Source organism: Poecilia mexicana, unplaced genomic scaffold, assembly GCF_051168715.1.
Source record: "Poecilia mexicana isolate PSO_F unplaced genomic scaffold, ASM5116871v1 scaffold_5, whole genome shotgun sequence".
NCBI classification, from domain to species: domain Eukaryota; kingdom Metazoa; phylum Chordata; class Actinopteri; order Cyprinodontiformes; family Poeciliidae; genus Poecilia; species Poecilia mexicana.
In genome coordinates this window covers 6513660-6527511 of record NW_028263374.1, presented here as the reverse complement: position 1 = coordinate 6527511, position 13852 = coordinate 6513660, and the positions used below count along the sequence as shown (strand labels likewise).

Sequence of the window (13852 nt, the reverse complement as noted above, 5' to 3'; positions counted from 1 at the left end):
ATTTCACTTCTTTGACGTTTGGGCTTTTTGTGGTTTTGGCAAGACTTTTTTTTTTTTTTTGAAGCAGTTAAGTAATAAAACCTTTTTTAAAATAAATGCCAAAACTCAGCTTTGAAGAGACAGGAAAAATTGGCAGATTTTTCTCACATTCTGACGCTCCCCACACCTCGACTCAGCTGTGAGGTGCTTCTCCAACAACATGTCAGAATCAGCTTTATTGATCAAAACTGAACGCTAACAACGGAATTAGACAAAGTATAAATACATAAAATTTAGAGGAACAGATAAACAATATGTACATGTATTTGTAGCCGTTAATTTTGGAAATGTATGGCATCACTATGGTAGCAAAAAAACGTTTTTAAAAACATACGATAAAAAAGGAGTAATCAAAACCTATCAAAATTGGTGTTTATTTTCTTATTCTTCCATGTTTATGTGACGGGAGAGGAAAATATCTGGTACGACAACAGAAGCAACAGCGCCTCCTACAGTCAATTTAATTTACAAAAACAAATCTAAGTTTCTGCATATCTCATTTTGGCCGTTTCATATATCCTCTCCACACAAAAAACTGCTAATATAAGATGACTAATTTGATTTCTATAATATAAAATAAAATATCACTTTTGTTCTCATTTTTGATGCGCACAACAGTAGAGATGCTTCAAATAATCAAAACATACACATGATATACATACATCATATTATAAATGTTTTTAACGTGTATGAAATATTCATTAATTTCCACTTTTCATTAATTATAGATTTTGTATATATATAAAAACTTTTATTTTTATGAACTTTTATTTGTTTGGTCATCCAGAAGTTCGTGTCTATTTTAGTGATCACACATGTACAATTATTTATTTCACTATTTACTGAACTGTGGCCCTCTCACTTCCATACTGCACAAATGACCCACAGCCATACTCTGTGGCACATTTCCCAGCATGCAGCTCGTGTGGCTCAGGTCACGTGACATCGCCTGTCAACAGGAGCGGACGCTGCTGGGCAGGGAAGCAGCTGGATGTGTCCGAGCTATTATTTTCCATTTATAAAAGTCTCTTTTTCACGGACTTCTCTAAGCGCCATGAGCGACAGGACATGTTCCGCGTTTGACGTAAGAGAAAGTTCAACTTCGCTAGCTTAGCATTAGCTCAATTTAAATGGATAGCGTGGATAGACGCTAACGCTCTAAGTGCTAGTAGCAGTAGCGGGACCGCTTTTGACTCCGAACGGGAATTTTTTTATTTTTTTACTCACTTAATGCTGTCTGACCTACGACGTGACTCAGGTTAGAGGGGCTATAACTGCGGGGTTTATTAGCTACATGGCACACATTTAGCCACCAGTGTCCGTTTCGACGCAGGTTGAGGAAACAAACATGTTGTATCCTGCACAGACCTCCCGGAGCATCTGTTATGGCTTTCTAATGTTGCAACTTCTTGTTCAGACAGCTTCACCTCTCGAATGACCGAGCAGCTATGGCCGAGCGGTGCGGAGCAGGAGAATGAGTGCAAGCCTTCGAAGAGGATGCGACCGTGTTTCAGCGAGGACTGCCCAGCTTGACATACCCGCCAGCTGACAGTTACCGGGCAGAGACCTGGCTCTCGGTGGGGAGAGTCAATTCATCGAGTAGAGCGGACCGGATAACTCTGCTGCAATGGCTGCTGTGAGCGGAGGAAACACTCTGGCAGCCGGTCCGGGAGGCGCGGTGTCTGCGGCCAACGCGTCCTCCAGCCCGGCCCCGGGGGAGAAAACTCGGCACTGCGAGAACGGCGACCTGATGGACTCCTTCGGGATCTTCCTGCAGGGCCTCCTGGCCGTGATGGCTTTCAGCACGCTCATGTGTGAGTATGATCCAAAAAGCTGCTGCGTGTCGGATATCCGACACCGGGCTGCTGGAGGAAGCCGCCTTTATCCAATCGCACAACTGGATTAACCCAATGCTGTATTGATCTCAGCTGGCAGGCAGCATGAACATGGGCTCCCCAAAGGAGACACACAAACGAAATCAAAGCATCCCCACTTCACCGTAACACTTCACCTCGCCCATGGTTCCTGTGTAAACGTTAATTTTTTTCATTTATCGAGGCATATTTTACTACAAATATGCTGAGCAAGCCAAGAAAAGTTGAAGCTGGCTAAATCTCACTTTGCTCCAGGACATTGTTGTTAGGACCAAGAACATGACTTGAGGAAAAGGGTTGTTGTTTGTCTTTATTAAATAGTGACTTACAAGATGTATGCACCTTCCCCCCCTCCTAGATTTTGTCACTTGACCTTGAATTTTTATCCATTTCACTGGGATGTTATGTGGTTGACCAACTCTAAGTAGTGCATAATTGTAAAGTAGAAGGAAAATGCCACATTAAGATAAAATTACCTGTGAAGATGACGTGTACAGTGTTATACTTCTGCAAAACACATCACTGCATGTAGGCCAAAAAAAAAAAAGTTAAGTCAATCTCATCTGACCAGATTGTAACAAAACATAAAGTAATTTAATGAGAATTTTCTGTAGATTCAGTGAAATGCCCCCTTTTTTAAAAAAAAAAAAAATTGAGTTGTATCAACTAGAATTACAATAACTTAGTGCAATACTAGCCACAATATACATTACAGTTCCTCTACTAGCTTTTTGTATTCTCATGAGTTAGCATAAATTCTTAAACTTGACACTGGAAGAAATACAATCTGTTAAGTAAAAAAAAAGAGTGAGCTGATTTTTTTTTTTTTTTTTTTTTTTTTTTTTCAGTTTTGTGCATGAGGCAGGTGATTTGGGCAGAAGAAGAAGTCTAGACTTCTGCTTGCATTCACATCACATCCGGCTGCACATTGCAGGGTGTGTTTGGTCTGAAGTCACAGTTGACGTCACAAATCGAGGTCATCGTTTGCAGTTTCTTCACACTAAAAAGACACCATTAAGCCTTGGTTATAGATTTTCAAAACCTTTTTTTGACATTGCTACTTTGTATTCAGTTTGTGATTTACAACTTTTTTCTTTCTTTCTTCTTTTTTTTTTTTACTATTTGTCCTCAGAGACAAACAAAACAGTTCTAAAAAACAAGTGGCTATTGTGAAGAGAGGGAGGAGCTTGACTTGTGTTGGATGTCTCGTTGCTATTGGTAGTGAGCCTGTTCGCACAACCCCTCTCCTCATTTGCTTTAAAACATTGTAATCTTGTTTTGTCTCCCCATCATCAGCTGCTGTTTATTCTACTACAGGCTATCATAGGGAATTATAAAATTTGTTTTAGTTCGCTAATGCCTTTTTAAAGATTTCAGGAACCAGTCTGTTCCCTTTTTTTGACCTGATAGACACATATTTCTTTTCAGTTCATAAAGCATAAAAGCTGAAAATAGTTGATTTAAAAAAATAAAAATCCTTAAAAATAACCGCCATCTCTGTGGCGCTCTGTTCTTTACAGTAAAACGCTTCAGGGAGCCCAAACATGAAAGGAGACCCTGGAAGATTTGGTAAGTCAAGTGAGCTGATTAACGCTAATGTTTTTTTGCGAACCCTGGAACTAACTCGGCCATCTGGATTCAGGTTCCTGGACACCTCAAAGCAAGCAATCGGGATGCTCTTCATCCACTTTGCTAACGTGTATTTGTCAGACCTTACGGAGGAGGATCCCTGCTCCCTGTGGGTATTTTTCTGGCAACGCATCTCCAAAGAATTTTAAGATTTATGATTTTTACTCCTCTAACTCTGCAAGGAGGTTTCTAACATGTTTTCCCTTTGTCTTCTTTTCCAGATACCTCATTAACTTCTTGTTGGATGCCTCTCTGGGCATGTTGCTCATATATGCAGGCGTGAAGGCTGTCAGTGCTGTTGTTGAATGGAAGCAGTGGGATTCTCTGCGTTTTGGAGAATATGGTGAGGCCAACGTGTGTTTATCAGTCTGTCAAGAGTAGAAGGCTCTTCATATACCTCTTACGTCCACTAGAGGGCAGTAGGCTCTTACATTCTCACACTAAATGTAACTTTGCAACGAGTTAATGCATCAGAAAATAAACACTGACTTGTTGCATGTTATTTTTTTAATTAAATATGAATTAAATTCCTTTTTTCAATCTTTTAATTTTCTTATGGTTTGCATTCCTGTCTGTGTAGGAGAGCCAGTGCAGTGCACTGCATGGCTGGGCCAATGCATCCTCTACATCCTCATTGTGATGGTCGAGAAAGTTCTCATGATGTTGTTCCTACTTATCCCCCAGTGGAAGAAGGTAAAAAAAAATTTTTATTTTTTCCACACCTTTTCCTACATGTTCGGGTAATGTTTTTACAAGACAACAACAAACTTAATTTTATTTCATTGTGATTTTTGTGATAAACCAACACAAGGCAGTGGATTATTGTGTATTAATAAGAAAATGATGCAAGGGGTTCAACATTCTTTTGAGTTTGATTCCTCTAAATAATTTCCAGTGCAAACAATTGTCTTCAGAAATCACTTAGATGGTATTTTATTTCTGGCATATCTGGCCTGTTTATAGAGAAAGATAGCCCTGTTAACAGTTTGACATAAACCATGTTGGAGATGCAGCGAGGTGGTTCTATGCAGCATTATGACAGTGTGTTTTACTGTGTGCTTGTGTCCCAGCTGGCTCTCCTTAATCCCATAAAGAATCCTGACCTGGAGCTGGCCATTGTCATGCTCATCGTTCCATTCTTCGTCAATGTAAGTCCGCTGATGCTTGTAAAGTCACACAACCTCAGTCAGTTCATGCAGATAACACTTTGTTGTTGGGTGCATTGTTTGGTTTAGGCCCTTATGTTTTGGGTGGTTGATAATTTCCTAATGAAGAAGCACAGGACAAAAGCAAAGCTTGAGGAGAGGGAAGAGGACTCGCGTGGGAACAGCAAAGTTCGCTACAGACGAGCGCTTTCTCACGATGACTCAGAATCGGAGGTAAGACTGAAATGGGAAGTTATAACCAACCTCTTAAAAAAAAAAAAGTACCTCTCCTTTTCGACTTACAAGAAACCCTTCAAATGTTTGGGTTTTAGCTATCTGACTATTTTTGTTCAGTCCCTGCAGATTGTAGAAAAGTCTTTATAGATTTGGTGTGGCTGACTGTGCCATAATGTCTGGAGTTTGGATCATGCCTTGTAAGAACTTCAGATTTTGTGTATGATTTGTTTTCTTAAGTTCTTAAAGAGAGTAATTCCTCTCTCTTTTTTCACTTTATTGTACAACAGTTTCAGTTTACAAAGTAGCACTTGCCTGAAGCAGCACAAACAAATGCCAGCTTTGTGGGTTTTTTCACTTCCTTGCCTCTCTGCTGCTGCCCTTGGAGCAAGCCTTTGAGTGCAAATGTGGGGGTTGGGTCATGGGCTGTGCTGGCACAGATGAGCTGTGAAGGAAGCTTTGCTCTGTATGTATTGTGAGGGCCAGTGGCGCAATGGATAACGCGTCTGACTACGGATCAGAAGATTCTAGGTTCGACTCCTGGCTGGCTCGTTTCTATTCTTTGTTGCTATTTTTAGTAATTTACGCCTTAATCTGTACATATGTAAAATATCTGTGCCTTATAAACATTCTGTTAAAATATAGAGGTTGTAAGGCCAAATTATTTTTATCATTGAGCTGTGGTATTTGAATGGAAATTTCAAATACTTGAATATTCGAAATTTCCTTTGTTTCTGTATGTAGTCCAGCTTGCCCTCAACTGTGCTAATAGAGAGAACGAGTGAGATGCTATTCACTCAGTGATTGATTTAGGGATTTATCACTCACCTTCAGAAAGCCATTCTTCACTAGTGTTTTGTTTTAGACTGGGTGGGGGTTCAGTTGTTCTCAATGGGCCAGTGGCGCAATGGATAACGCGTCTGACTACGGATCAGAAGATTCTAGGTTCGACTCCTGGCTGGCTCGATTCTTTTTCTCTTTTCCACCATGTTATTCGGGTGGATTGTAGCACCATGTGCTTCTGAATATGAACATCTAAAAGAAAAAAATGGCTCTTTAATATTGAACTGAGTTCAAGTAACTCTTTATAGTATGATGAGGAATAGATATGTTCTTTATTTTCCCAATGTGGGGAAATTCAGCAGCAGTGGCTTTCGTTTGGGTCTTAACTACTTATAAAAGCTGCCCAAGTGTTTAAAATAAAACACAAAGCTGTTTCTTGGCAATATGTTAATGTTTTTTGGTGTCTGGAAAAATGAGTAGTGTCAAAAATCTCCTGAATTTTTAGTCACATACGTGGTGACTGCACTGTTGCCTAGCAACCCCAGGCAAGCCTTTCCCCTCACATAGAAACCCTAACCCCATTACCTGGCAACCAAAGCAGAGCTCCAGCATGTTTGGTCAGCTGTATGCAGCTGAAGGAATGTGCAACTGAGTAGGATTATTCTAAAAAATGTACAAAATGTATATTTAGGCATTTGAAAAAAAAAACCTGGCCATTTGATTTACAAGCTTATTTACAAGTTTATTTCCTCTTATAAAGATTTAGGAGTCAAGTATTATGTGATTAGTCAGTATTGTGAATGTTATTGGGTTGTGCATATTTTTTATTTGTTATAAGGCTTATGAGATGAAAACATAACGACATTTTCTTGCTTAATAATCAAACCCAGGGATCAGGGTTGAGGGCTCACAACCCAAACCTGTGGATTACCAGGGACAGTGAGTGTAGTGGAAGTCAGCACTGTGGTTTGATCTGGGATCTCTGAACTCAAATCAGGTTTTTACATTTTTGGCATCACCACTGTTTTATGTCAAAAAATTTACACGCTTAATGATGTCAAAGGGGGAAATCAAATGTTCTTATTACTCATATTATTCAAGGCTCTTAAGAGTTGTTGTAGACAGTGATGGTTATAGGCAGGAAGGATCTCCTGTAGCAGTCTGTTTTACAGCAAACTTGAAGAGGCCTCTGAGTGAAGACACTCTGTTTTTCTATGACTGTCTCAAGAATAGGATGCTCAGGATTGTTAATAATTTTCTTGATTTTTGTATAAAATCAAAAAAAGTTATTTTAATCACCGGAGCTGTCTCAGAACAGAACCAGCACTTCTGTATCAGGTTGTCGAGCCTTTTTAGGTCCTTGGTTCTGATGCTGCTACCCCAACAGGTGACTGCAGAAGAGATGATGATCTCAACAACAGACTTCCTCAAGAAGTACCGTTGAAGACTTTGGTAGTTTTTCTGTCCTAATGGTAAACTTTGGTTATTTAGTCTCTAGCAGATGTGTTTGGGTTGGGTTGTGTCATGTTCTTTCTGAATGCCTTCTACAAGTTATAACATGACTCTGCCACTTGGGGGCTGTCTGAAGAAATAAATCCAACACTTTTACACACATCTTGTTTCTGTTGTTGGAACAAATTCTTCAGATATGAAGAATTTGTTATATATATATATATATATATATATATATATATATATATATATATATATATATATATGGTCAATATATTGAAATCGCATAACAAAAACAACTAGCTAGCAGCAGTGTTATTTATTTTTTACCTTTGCTGCTTTTGTTCTTAGTTTTTCTGTGTTCTTTTTTTGTGATTTAAAATTGGCTGTCAGCCCCTCTCAGCTTGCTGAAATTTATGACCAATGAACTTTTAACCTATTCATGTCATGTCCAAAGGGTTGACCTGGGTCAGCAACCTCTCTGTCCCTAAGAGACATTTTTTGTCTTGAGTCCAAACAAAATGTTTTTAGAGCTTTAAAACCTTCATAAGTCAAAATGAGCGAAAATAACATTTTTGTTCTTTATTTTAAAAATCCAAATTATACAGTAAAGTTTTGTTGTTTAGGTTTAATGCATAAACCATACCAAAAAAATATGTAGTTTGTAACCCATTAACAAAAACAAAACACCACTAGCATCATTCCTTGCGAAACTGTTATTCATATATCGCATGGAAATGCCTAGAAAAACTGCCCAAGCTAGTCTTTTTTTAAATTATTATTATTATTTACCTTCGCATTTTTAAATATTACTTGATTCTTTAAAATCTTTGGACAAAATTATTAAAAGCCACATTCTAAGGAACTGAATGCAGCTCCAGAGCCACAGGTTGCAATGATCCCTGTTAGCGTTGTGAAAAACTGCTTAGAATCTTATCTGCACTGATTGAGTGGTTACAATCCTTAACTTTCTAATGGTGCGTTCACACCAAACGTGTTTTGAGCATCAGGTGCGTCTGGTTTACATTCAAAGTCGCATTCGAAGGGCCAACACGATTCGAACCGTTTGGAGCATTTTGAGCTGGACAATAGGTCGGCAACAGAAAAGAACAGCTAGAGCGATTCTGACACACCTCCATGTAATGCATGTAAGTTTGCGTTTGGTGTGAATGCACCGCAATGGTTGCAACAAGAAACCCAGTCCGGTATATTCAGATTTGGAATTGTCTTGAAACTTTTCCAACCTACCTTTTCTTGATGTTCCTCAGATCCTTTTCTCAGCAGACGATGAGATGGACGAGTCGGATGAAGACGACGTCCGTCGACTCACCGGTCTGAAGACGGTGAAAAAGAAAAAGCTTCGAATGGGGATTCCCGTTTGATGAGCTCGGCCGCCTTTATGTCTAAAAGCTGTTCTCTTCTCCTCAAGTCCGCCTACATTTCTGTACCTCCGCAAACCACAACAGCTTTTGGTTCTCTTCAAAGACGACACCGTACTTGGAGTTTCCTTCCCTGATCGTTCCCAGAGGATTGGTACGCAAAAAAAATAAACGTTTTTGACTTGGGACGCCGAAACACACTTTGTTTTTTTTCCTCGCAGGTTTACTTTTGGATAATTGCTGCATGTCGACTTTGCACTTTGAGAGAACTGTTGTGTTTGTAGATGGATCAGAAAAAGAACCTGTTCCAGAACAAAGTGCTAATATTTGTGTAATGGGAGACAAATGACACTAATTTCCTGACTGGACTCGTGCGTCTCGAATCATTTCAGTTGGTGGCTTCGAGAGACAGATATCCAAACTAACCAATCTGTGATATCATTTACATTTCCTTCCTTAACGTGTTCCTTACATATTTGAAGCTCTGATGCGACCTTCACTTCAGCTTCGTCTGTTTGTTGTATTGGTACCATCATGGCCTGCGGTGTATAAACCATACCTGTGAGTGAAGGTGTGGACACTCTTTCTCCCTTCCAGCACAGTAACAAACTTAATCACTGTACCTTCTGTGTGATCTTACTTTTGTCAAAGGGAGTTTGTTAATTCACGTGAGTCTAACAAACGAGGACTGTGAAGAGCTTTCCAGTGCCGACTCAGTCTGTCAGACATTTAATGAAGCACTCTCATTTGTTTGGGTTTGTTATCAGTTTTGTTCCTTTGTGTTTTTGAATTTTTGTTTGTTTGTTTAATATTTCGATTTGCATTTTTTTGGGCCAAAGAGATGACTCTGCTTGCCTCCAAAGTGTTTTTCATTCCTGCAGAGAGACTTTATAAAGGAGCTACTTTTTTTGCACGTTCATAACTTCTTTTTTTCTTTTTTCTTGTCTTTGTTTTGTCCTTTGGTGTGTGGAGTTTGTTTGTACGGACTGCAGGTCAGTTCCCTCCTTTACCAATTCGTAGTCGGGTTTCTGACCCGCGCCTTGCCCCTTTGTCCCTTCCAAAACCTATTACACCCACGTACGGTTGGCGCATCAAGTAGGGTTTTTTGTGTGTGTGTGTTTGTTTTGTGGTTGTCAGGTACTTTTAAATATGTGGAGTTTATTAAGACAGTTTGAGGTCCTCTTTTCTTTTGATGTTGTTCATTCTGATCTTTGTTTGGGCAAATTGACAGCTTCTTACCCTCTCAACAAACTGATAAGATAGCTCTTGCACAATCTCAAAAAGTACACTGTTTTATTTCGGTATTTTCCAGACCTGGATAATAAGTACGGGGGGGAGAAAAAAGAGTGAATTTGGGGGAAACATTAGATAATTTTGAACTTTATTCTGAATCCCTTTTTATTTTCTTTTTCCTTCCATCCATCTTTTTTCTCCTCATCAATCTGTGCTTTCTCTAGATTCTGCCGTACTCAACTTTAGTACTTGATATTTTTAAATGGAATGAAATTGAGCCTGCATTTTTCTCTTGGAAAAACATGTAGAAACTTTGAACTAAGAGCAGCCTCCTGGCATTACATTTGTATCAAAGTTGTATAACCATGCTTTCTCATATTGGACTAAACATATAAAGCAGAAAATTACTTAAAATCATCTGTTGCAAAAGCAGACACAAAGCGTTTGTATTGCGTGTGCGAATTAATGGCAACTTTTTTTTTCTTTTTTTTGGGGGGTACAAAACTGCACAAGTACGAAATGACAAAGGAGGCGAAGTGACCTGCACCTGTTAGTAATTTTTATTTTTTATTTTTTTTGCCTGCAAACGGAGCTTCAGATCTTCAAGCATGAAGCAACACCTGGCGAGCTCTGATGTTCAGAATGTGACTTACTCTGACCTCTAAACTGTAAATTATGAGTGTGGACCAGACAGCTGAGAGAAAGGTGTGTGTGCGTGCGTGTGTGTGTGTGGACGGTGGTGTATTCAAATATACCTACAGCTTCAAGCGTGCGATGAAATGACTTCTGGTTCTCATTAACAGTAAACTAAGTTACATAAACTGTGAAGACTTCTTTGCTTGTCATGTTTTCATTAATTTACTTTGGCACGAAGAGACAAATTTGAAGGCAGAAACCCTTTCGCAGCAGTCGGTGTGTCTCTGCAGCTCTTCTCATATGGGACAAAGAACTCCTGTGATATTTTAAACGCTTAAATCATTAGACAATTAAAGGACAAGTGATTTATCATAAAGAAAATAAAGGCAGTCAATTTAGTTATTCTTCTGCTTTAAGATATTGGTCTTTTTTTATTTATTTTATATTATTGTCATAAACAAGGTTTTTATGTTTAATAACCAAACAGCACTTTGATATCTATGCCTGCATTGTAAAATGTGATGAACTTAAATGTACAGCTGAGATAAACATGGCTATTTGTAACTTAAAGAGACTGTAAATGGGAATAAAAGGGATGCATTACAACTAACTATATAGAGTGTTGATAGGGGCTTAGAGTCTCTACTAACTATAACACTAAATATATCTGGTGCTTCCTTATTGGATTTCACTACTTTAACATTTAATCTCTCAGGTTTTTAATGAGATTTGTACCATGTGGGATTTTCTCCCCCTCCACTACGGATCCAAGTCATGTAATAATAAAAGATGTAAAGATGTGAGTCAGCGTACATGTTGAGAGATGTAGCATCAGGTATTATGTATGATCTCCTGATGTTTATTATTTATTTACTTATTTTAACATCTTTATCCAAGCAAAACCCCAATGAAGGAGAAACCTCACCTCTTAGGTCCTACATAAATAAACCAAATGGATATAAATATAAGTAATGATTTCAAATTAGTTGAGGAAAAAAACTGAACTCTTTATTTAATCCAGAACTACTGTTTGACATATCACCACATTTCTAAAAAAAAAAAAAGACCTGTAATTTTTTTTTTGATAAAAGTAATTTTTGTAAACAAAATGAAAAAGATATTACCCCCTTTTCTATGGCTGAAAAATGAATGAGGCAAAGAAAATTTTAAAAAATCACTTCTGGCAAAAAATGACTTAAGCCATTATTTTAGGAAGGTGACGATGTGAATGTGTGCTCATTTTCCGTTCTGTGTCACATTGCCGCATCAAGTGTGTAATTTAAAAAAAGCATTGAGTCAGTTTGCCCACCGTCGTATGGGCGACACCTTTATACCATAAAATACTGACTGGAGTAATTACTAATATTATTTGAACAGTTTGCTCAGTCTTTTTCCTTTTTAAGCTTTGACTTACACAATCATTAAAACCCGTTTCATACGTACAAATAACGTTCGTAAAACTATACCCTCGCCGCCTGTAAATGTAATCTGAAAGCTGGTAAATTTTCCCTTAAAACTGTTCCAATAGTTAAGCCCCCATTTTGTTGGTTCCTGTGTCAACCGTCTGGATGTGCTTTTCACAAACTCCCACACCCAAAATGGAATTAATCGTGGATTAGATCAAGTTGTGGGAATCCCTCTGAAGCAAGGAAGTGATCCTGGGCGGCGGCGAATCCTCTTCGTTTTTTTTTTCTTTTCCGTTCCAGTCGCGTCTCGAATAATCAGCTGTCGGCCTGTGAGCCTTTTGGGAGACCCGTTCCAGCTGTACCATCCGTCACGTCACTCCTAATAATACACACTGACAACAATGTTTGGAGGGTCTGCCTGACTCAGGACTATATATAATGTCAGGCTTGCTAGCAGAGAAGGCACACACACAGCAAAACAACAATCAGCCCATCAGAGCAAACTCTTGAAGCAGTAATAACCATGTCACAGGTAGGTTATGTCAGATGTTTTGTTTGTTTTGCAGGCTCTTGCTTCCCTACAGAATTCAACATTACGTTCTTGCTGTTGCACTATTTAGTCAGGCGAGGTGAAAAAGAAGAAGCGGCCACCGATAAAGGAGGAGGACTTGAAAGGAGCTCGCAGTAAACTGGGCCTGAAGGGCGAGGTCAAAAGTAAGACCTATGAGGTCATGGTGGAGTGTGGTAAGTACCGTCTTTCAATAAAGTAGTTTCACTCTGACACTGAAACATCAGGAAATTAGTGCAGTCTTTAAAAAAAAAAACTTAAAAAAATAGCTATTCCTCTTTTCCTCTCTTAGACAAGTGCTTGGTCCAAAAAGTGTACAGTGTTTGTTTTGTACAAAGTTTGCCTGTAAAGCTTAAAGATCAAGACAAGACAGTGAGAAATGAGCAGTATGAAACATTAACTTGTGAAAGTGGAAAAGTGGAAATAAAATAGTGTAGATAGATTAATTCGTGTATGCCTTAGTGTCGTTAAACTGAGAATATCCATATATATATATACATATATATTTGTCAGAATAAAACTAACAAAATGAAAAAAAAAAAAAGTAGTTCCCTGACCGGGAATCGAACCCGGGCCGCGGCGGTGAGAGCGCCGAATCCTAACCACTAGACCACCAGGGAGATGTGGCAATAGAGTAATTACATCATATATGAGTGCAACAGTAGCATTTTTTATTTTCTACAGTCGTCATCTTGTTTAATTGCGGTGGGCAGTCGCTGGGTTTAGGTACTTGTTTTTAATAATGTCTGTTTTCCTGTGTTCAGAGCGTATGGGGAAGGTGGCTCCATCTGTGTTCAGTGGCGTGAGGACGGGCACAGAGACGGTTCTTGCTCAGCCTGCTGCTCCGAAGGATCCTTCAGCCAGTGTGTTCGGCAAATAGTAACCGAAGTAAAAAAAAAAAAAAAAAAATGTCGCTTTCACAGTCATTAACTGGACGGTGGTAAATGTAAAGTGTATATTTGTGAAGCTTAAGGGGGACGAATAAGCTAGTTTTGCTCTGACATTGTATTTTGATGTGGATGTTTGTTATGTTGTACTTTTTTGTATTTGCCCATCTGTTCGAATAAATATTCTTTCCTTTGTTTAAACGTATTGAAAACGTTTGAATTTCCAAAATATTTCTTACTGTTATGTGCTTTTTCAAAATTTTCTCTAAATTTTTAATAACTGTGCTACTTGAACAACACAATTGAACAGTTTTGATTAAAAGACACGGTTTGTTTTTTAAAACCAATATAAATGCAAAAAATGTATAAAACCAATGCTTTTTTTTTTTGCACGTAGGTGTCCATTTAGCTGCCAGACTATGCTGTCAGAAGCTTTATATTCTCTGCACAGTGAGCAAATAAAGGTTTAAAGTACCTTACCGCCTAAGCATGAAGACCAAACCTGTCAAGTCTGCTCTGACTAACAGTGGATTTCATAGGTTCTGGTCGGAAAAGGAAGGCTTGATTGGACTACAGGTGTGAATATT

The 13852-nt window shown here is 38.7% G+C and overlaps 2 protein-coding genes and 3 non-coding genes across 7 annotated transcripts; 4 read left to right on the top strand and 1 right to left on the bottom strand.

Moving 5' to 3' along the window:
* The first annotated feature begins 991 nt into the window (after positions 1-991).
* Positions 992-11014, top strand: stimate (STIM activating enhance). Of its 3 annotated transcripts, none has more exons than XM_015009436.2 (9): positions 992-1123; positions 1461-1853; positions 3434-3482; positions 3556-3651; positions 3764-3885; positions 4123-4235; positions 4613-4690; positions 4778-4921; positions 8425-11014. In XM_015009436.2, the coding sequence occupies exons 2-9, from the start codon at positions 1667-1669 to the stop codon at positions 8536-8538; spliced, it is 903 nt and encodes a 300-aa protein (XP_014864922.1). In that variant the 5' UTR covers positions 992-1123; positions 1461-1666; the 3' UTR covers positions 8539-11014. The 3 variants fall into 3 exon arrangements, with proteins under 3 accessions (XP_014864922.1, XP_087861550.1, XP_014864921.1); XM_088005424.1 differs by having other exon boundaries at positions 1457-1853; XM_015009435.2 differs by lacking the exon at positions 992-1123 and adding an exon at positions 1156-1297 and having other exon boundaries at positions 1457-1853.
* On the top strand, positions 5401-5473 carry trnar-acg (transfer RNA arginine (anticodon ACG)). The gene has a single exon. It is a non-coding gene; the product is annotated as a tRNA-Arg (tRNA).
* trnar-acg (transfer RNA arginine (anticodon ACG)) lies at positions 5815-5887 on the top strand. The gene has a single exon. It is a non-coding gene; the product is annotated as a tRNA-Arg (tRNA).
* Positions 11015-12118: 1104 nt separating the features above from the next.
* On the top strand, positions 12119-13477 carry mustn1b (musculoskeletal, embryonic nuclear protein 1b). The gene is made up of 3 exons (XM_015009437.2): positions 12119-12342; positions 12431-12554; positions 13143-13477. Exons 1-3 carry the CDS (start codon positions 12334-12336, stop codon positions 13256-13258), a joined length of 249 nt encoding a protein of 82 aa, XP_014864923.2. The 5' UTR covers positions 12119-12333; the 3' UTR covers positions 13259-13477.
* trnae-cuc (transfer RNA glutamic acid (anticodon CUC)) lies at positions 12927-12998 on the bottom strand. Its single transcript has one exon. It is a non-coding gene; the product is annotated as a tRNA-Glu (tRNA).
* Positions 13478-13852: the final 375 nt, after the last annotated feature.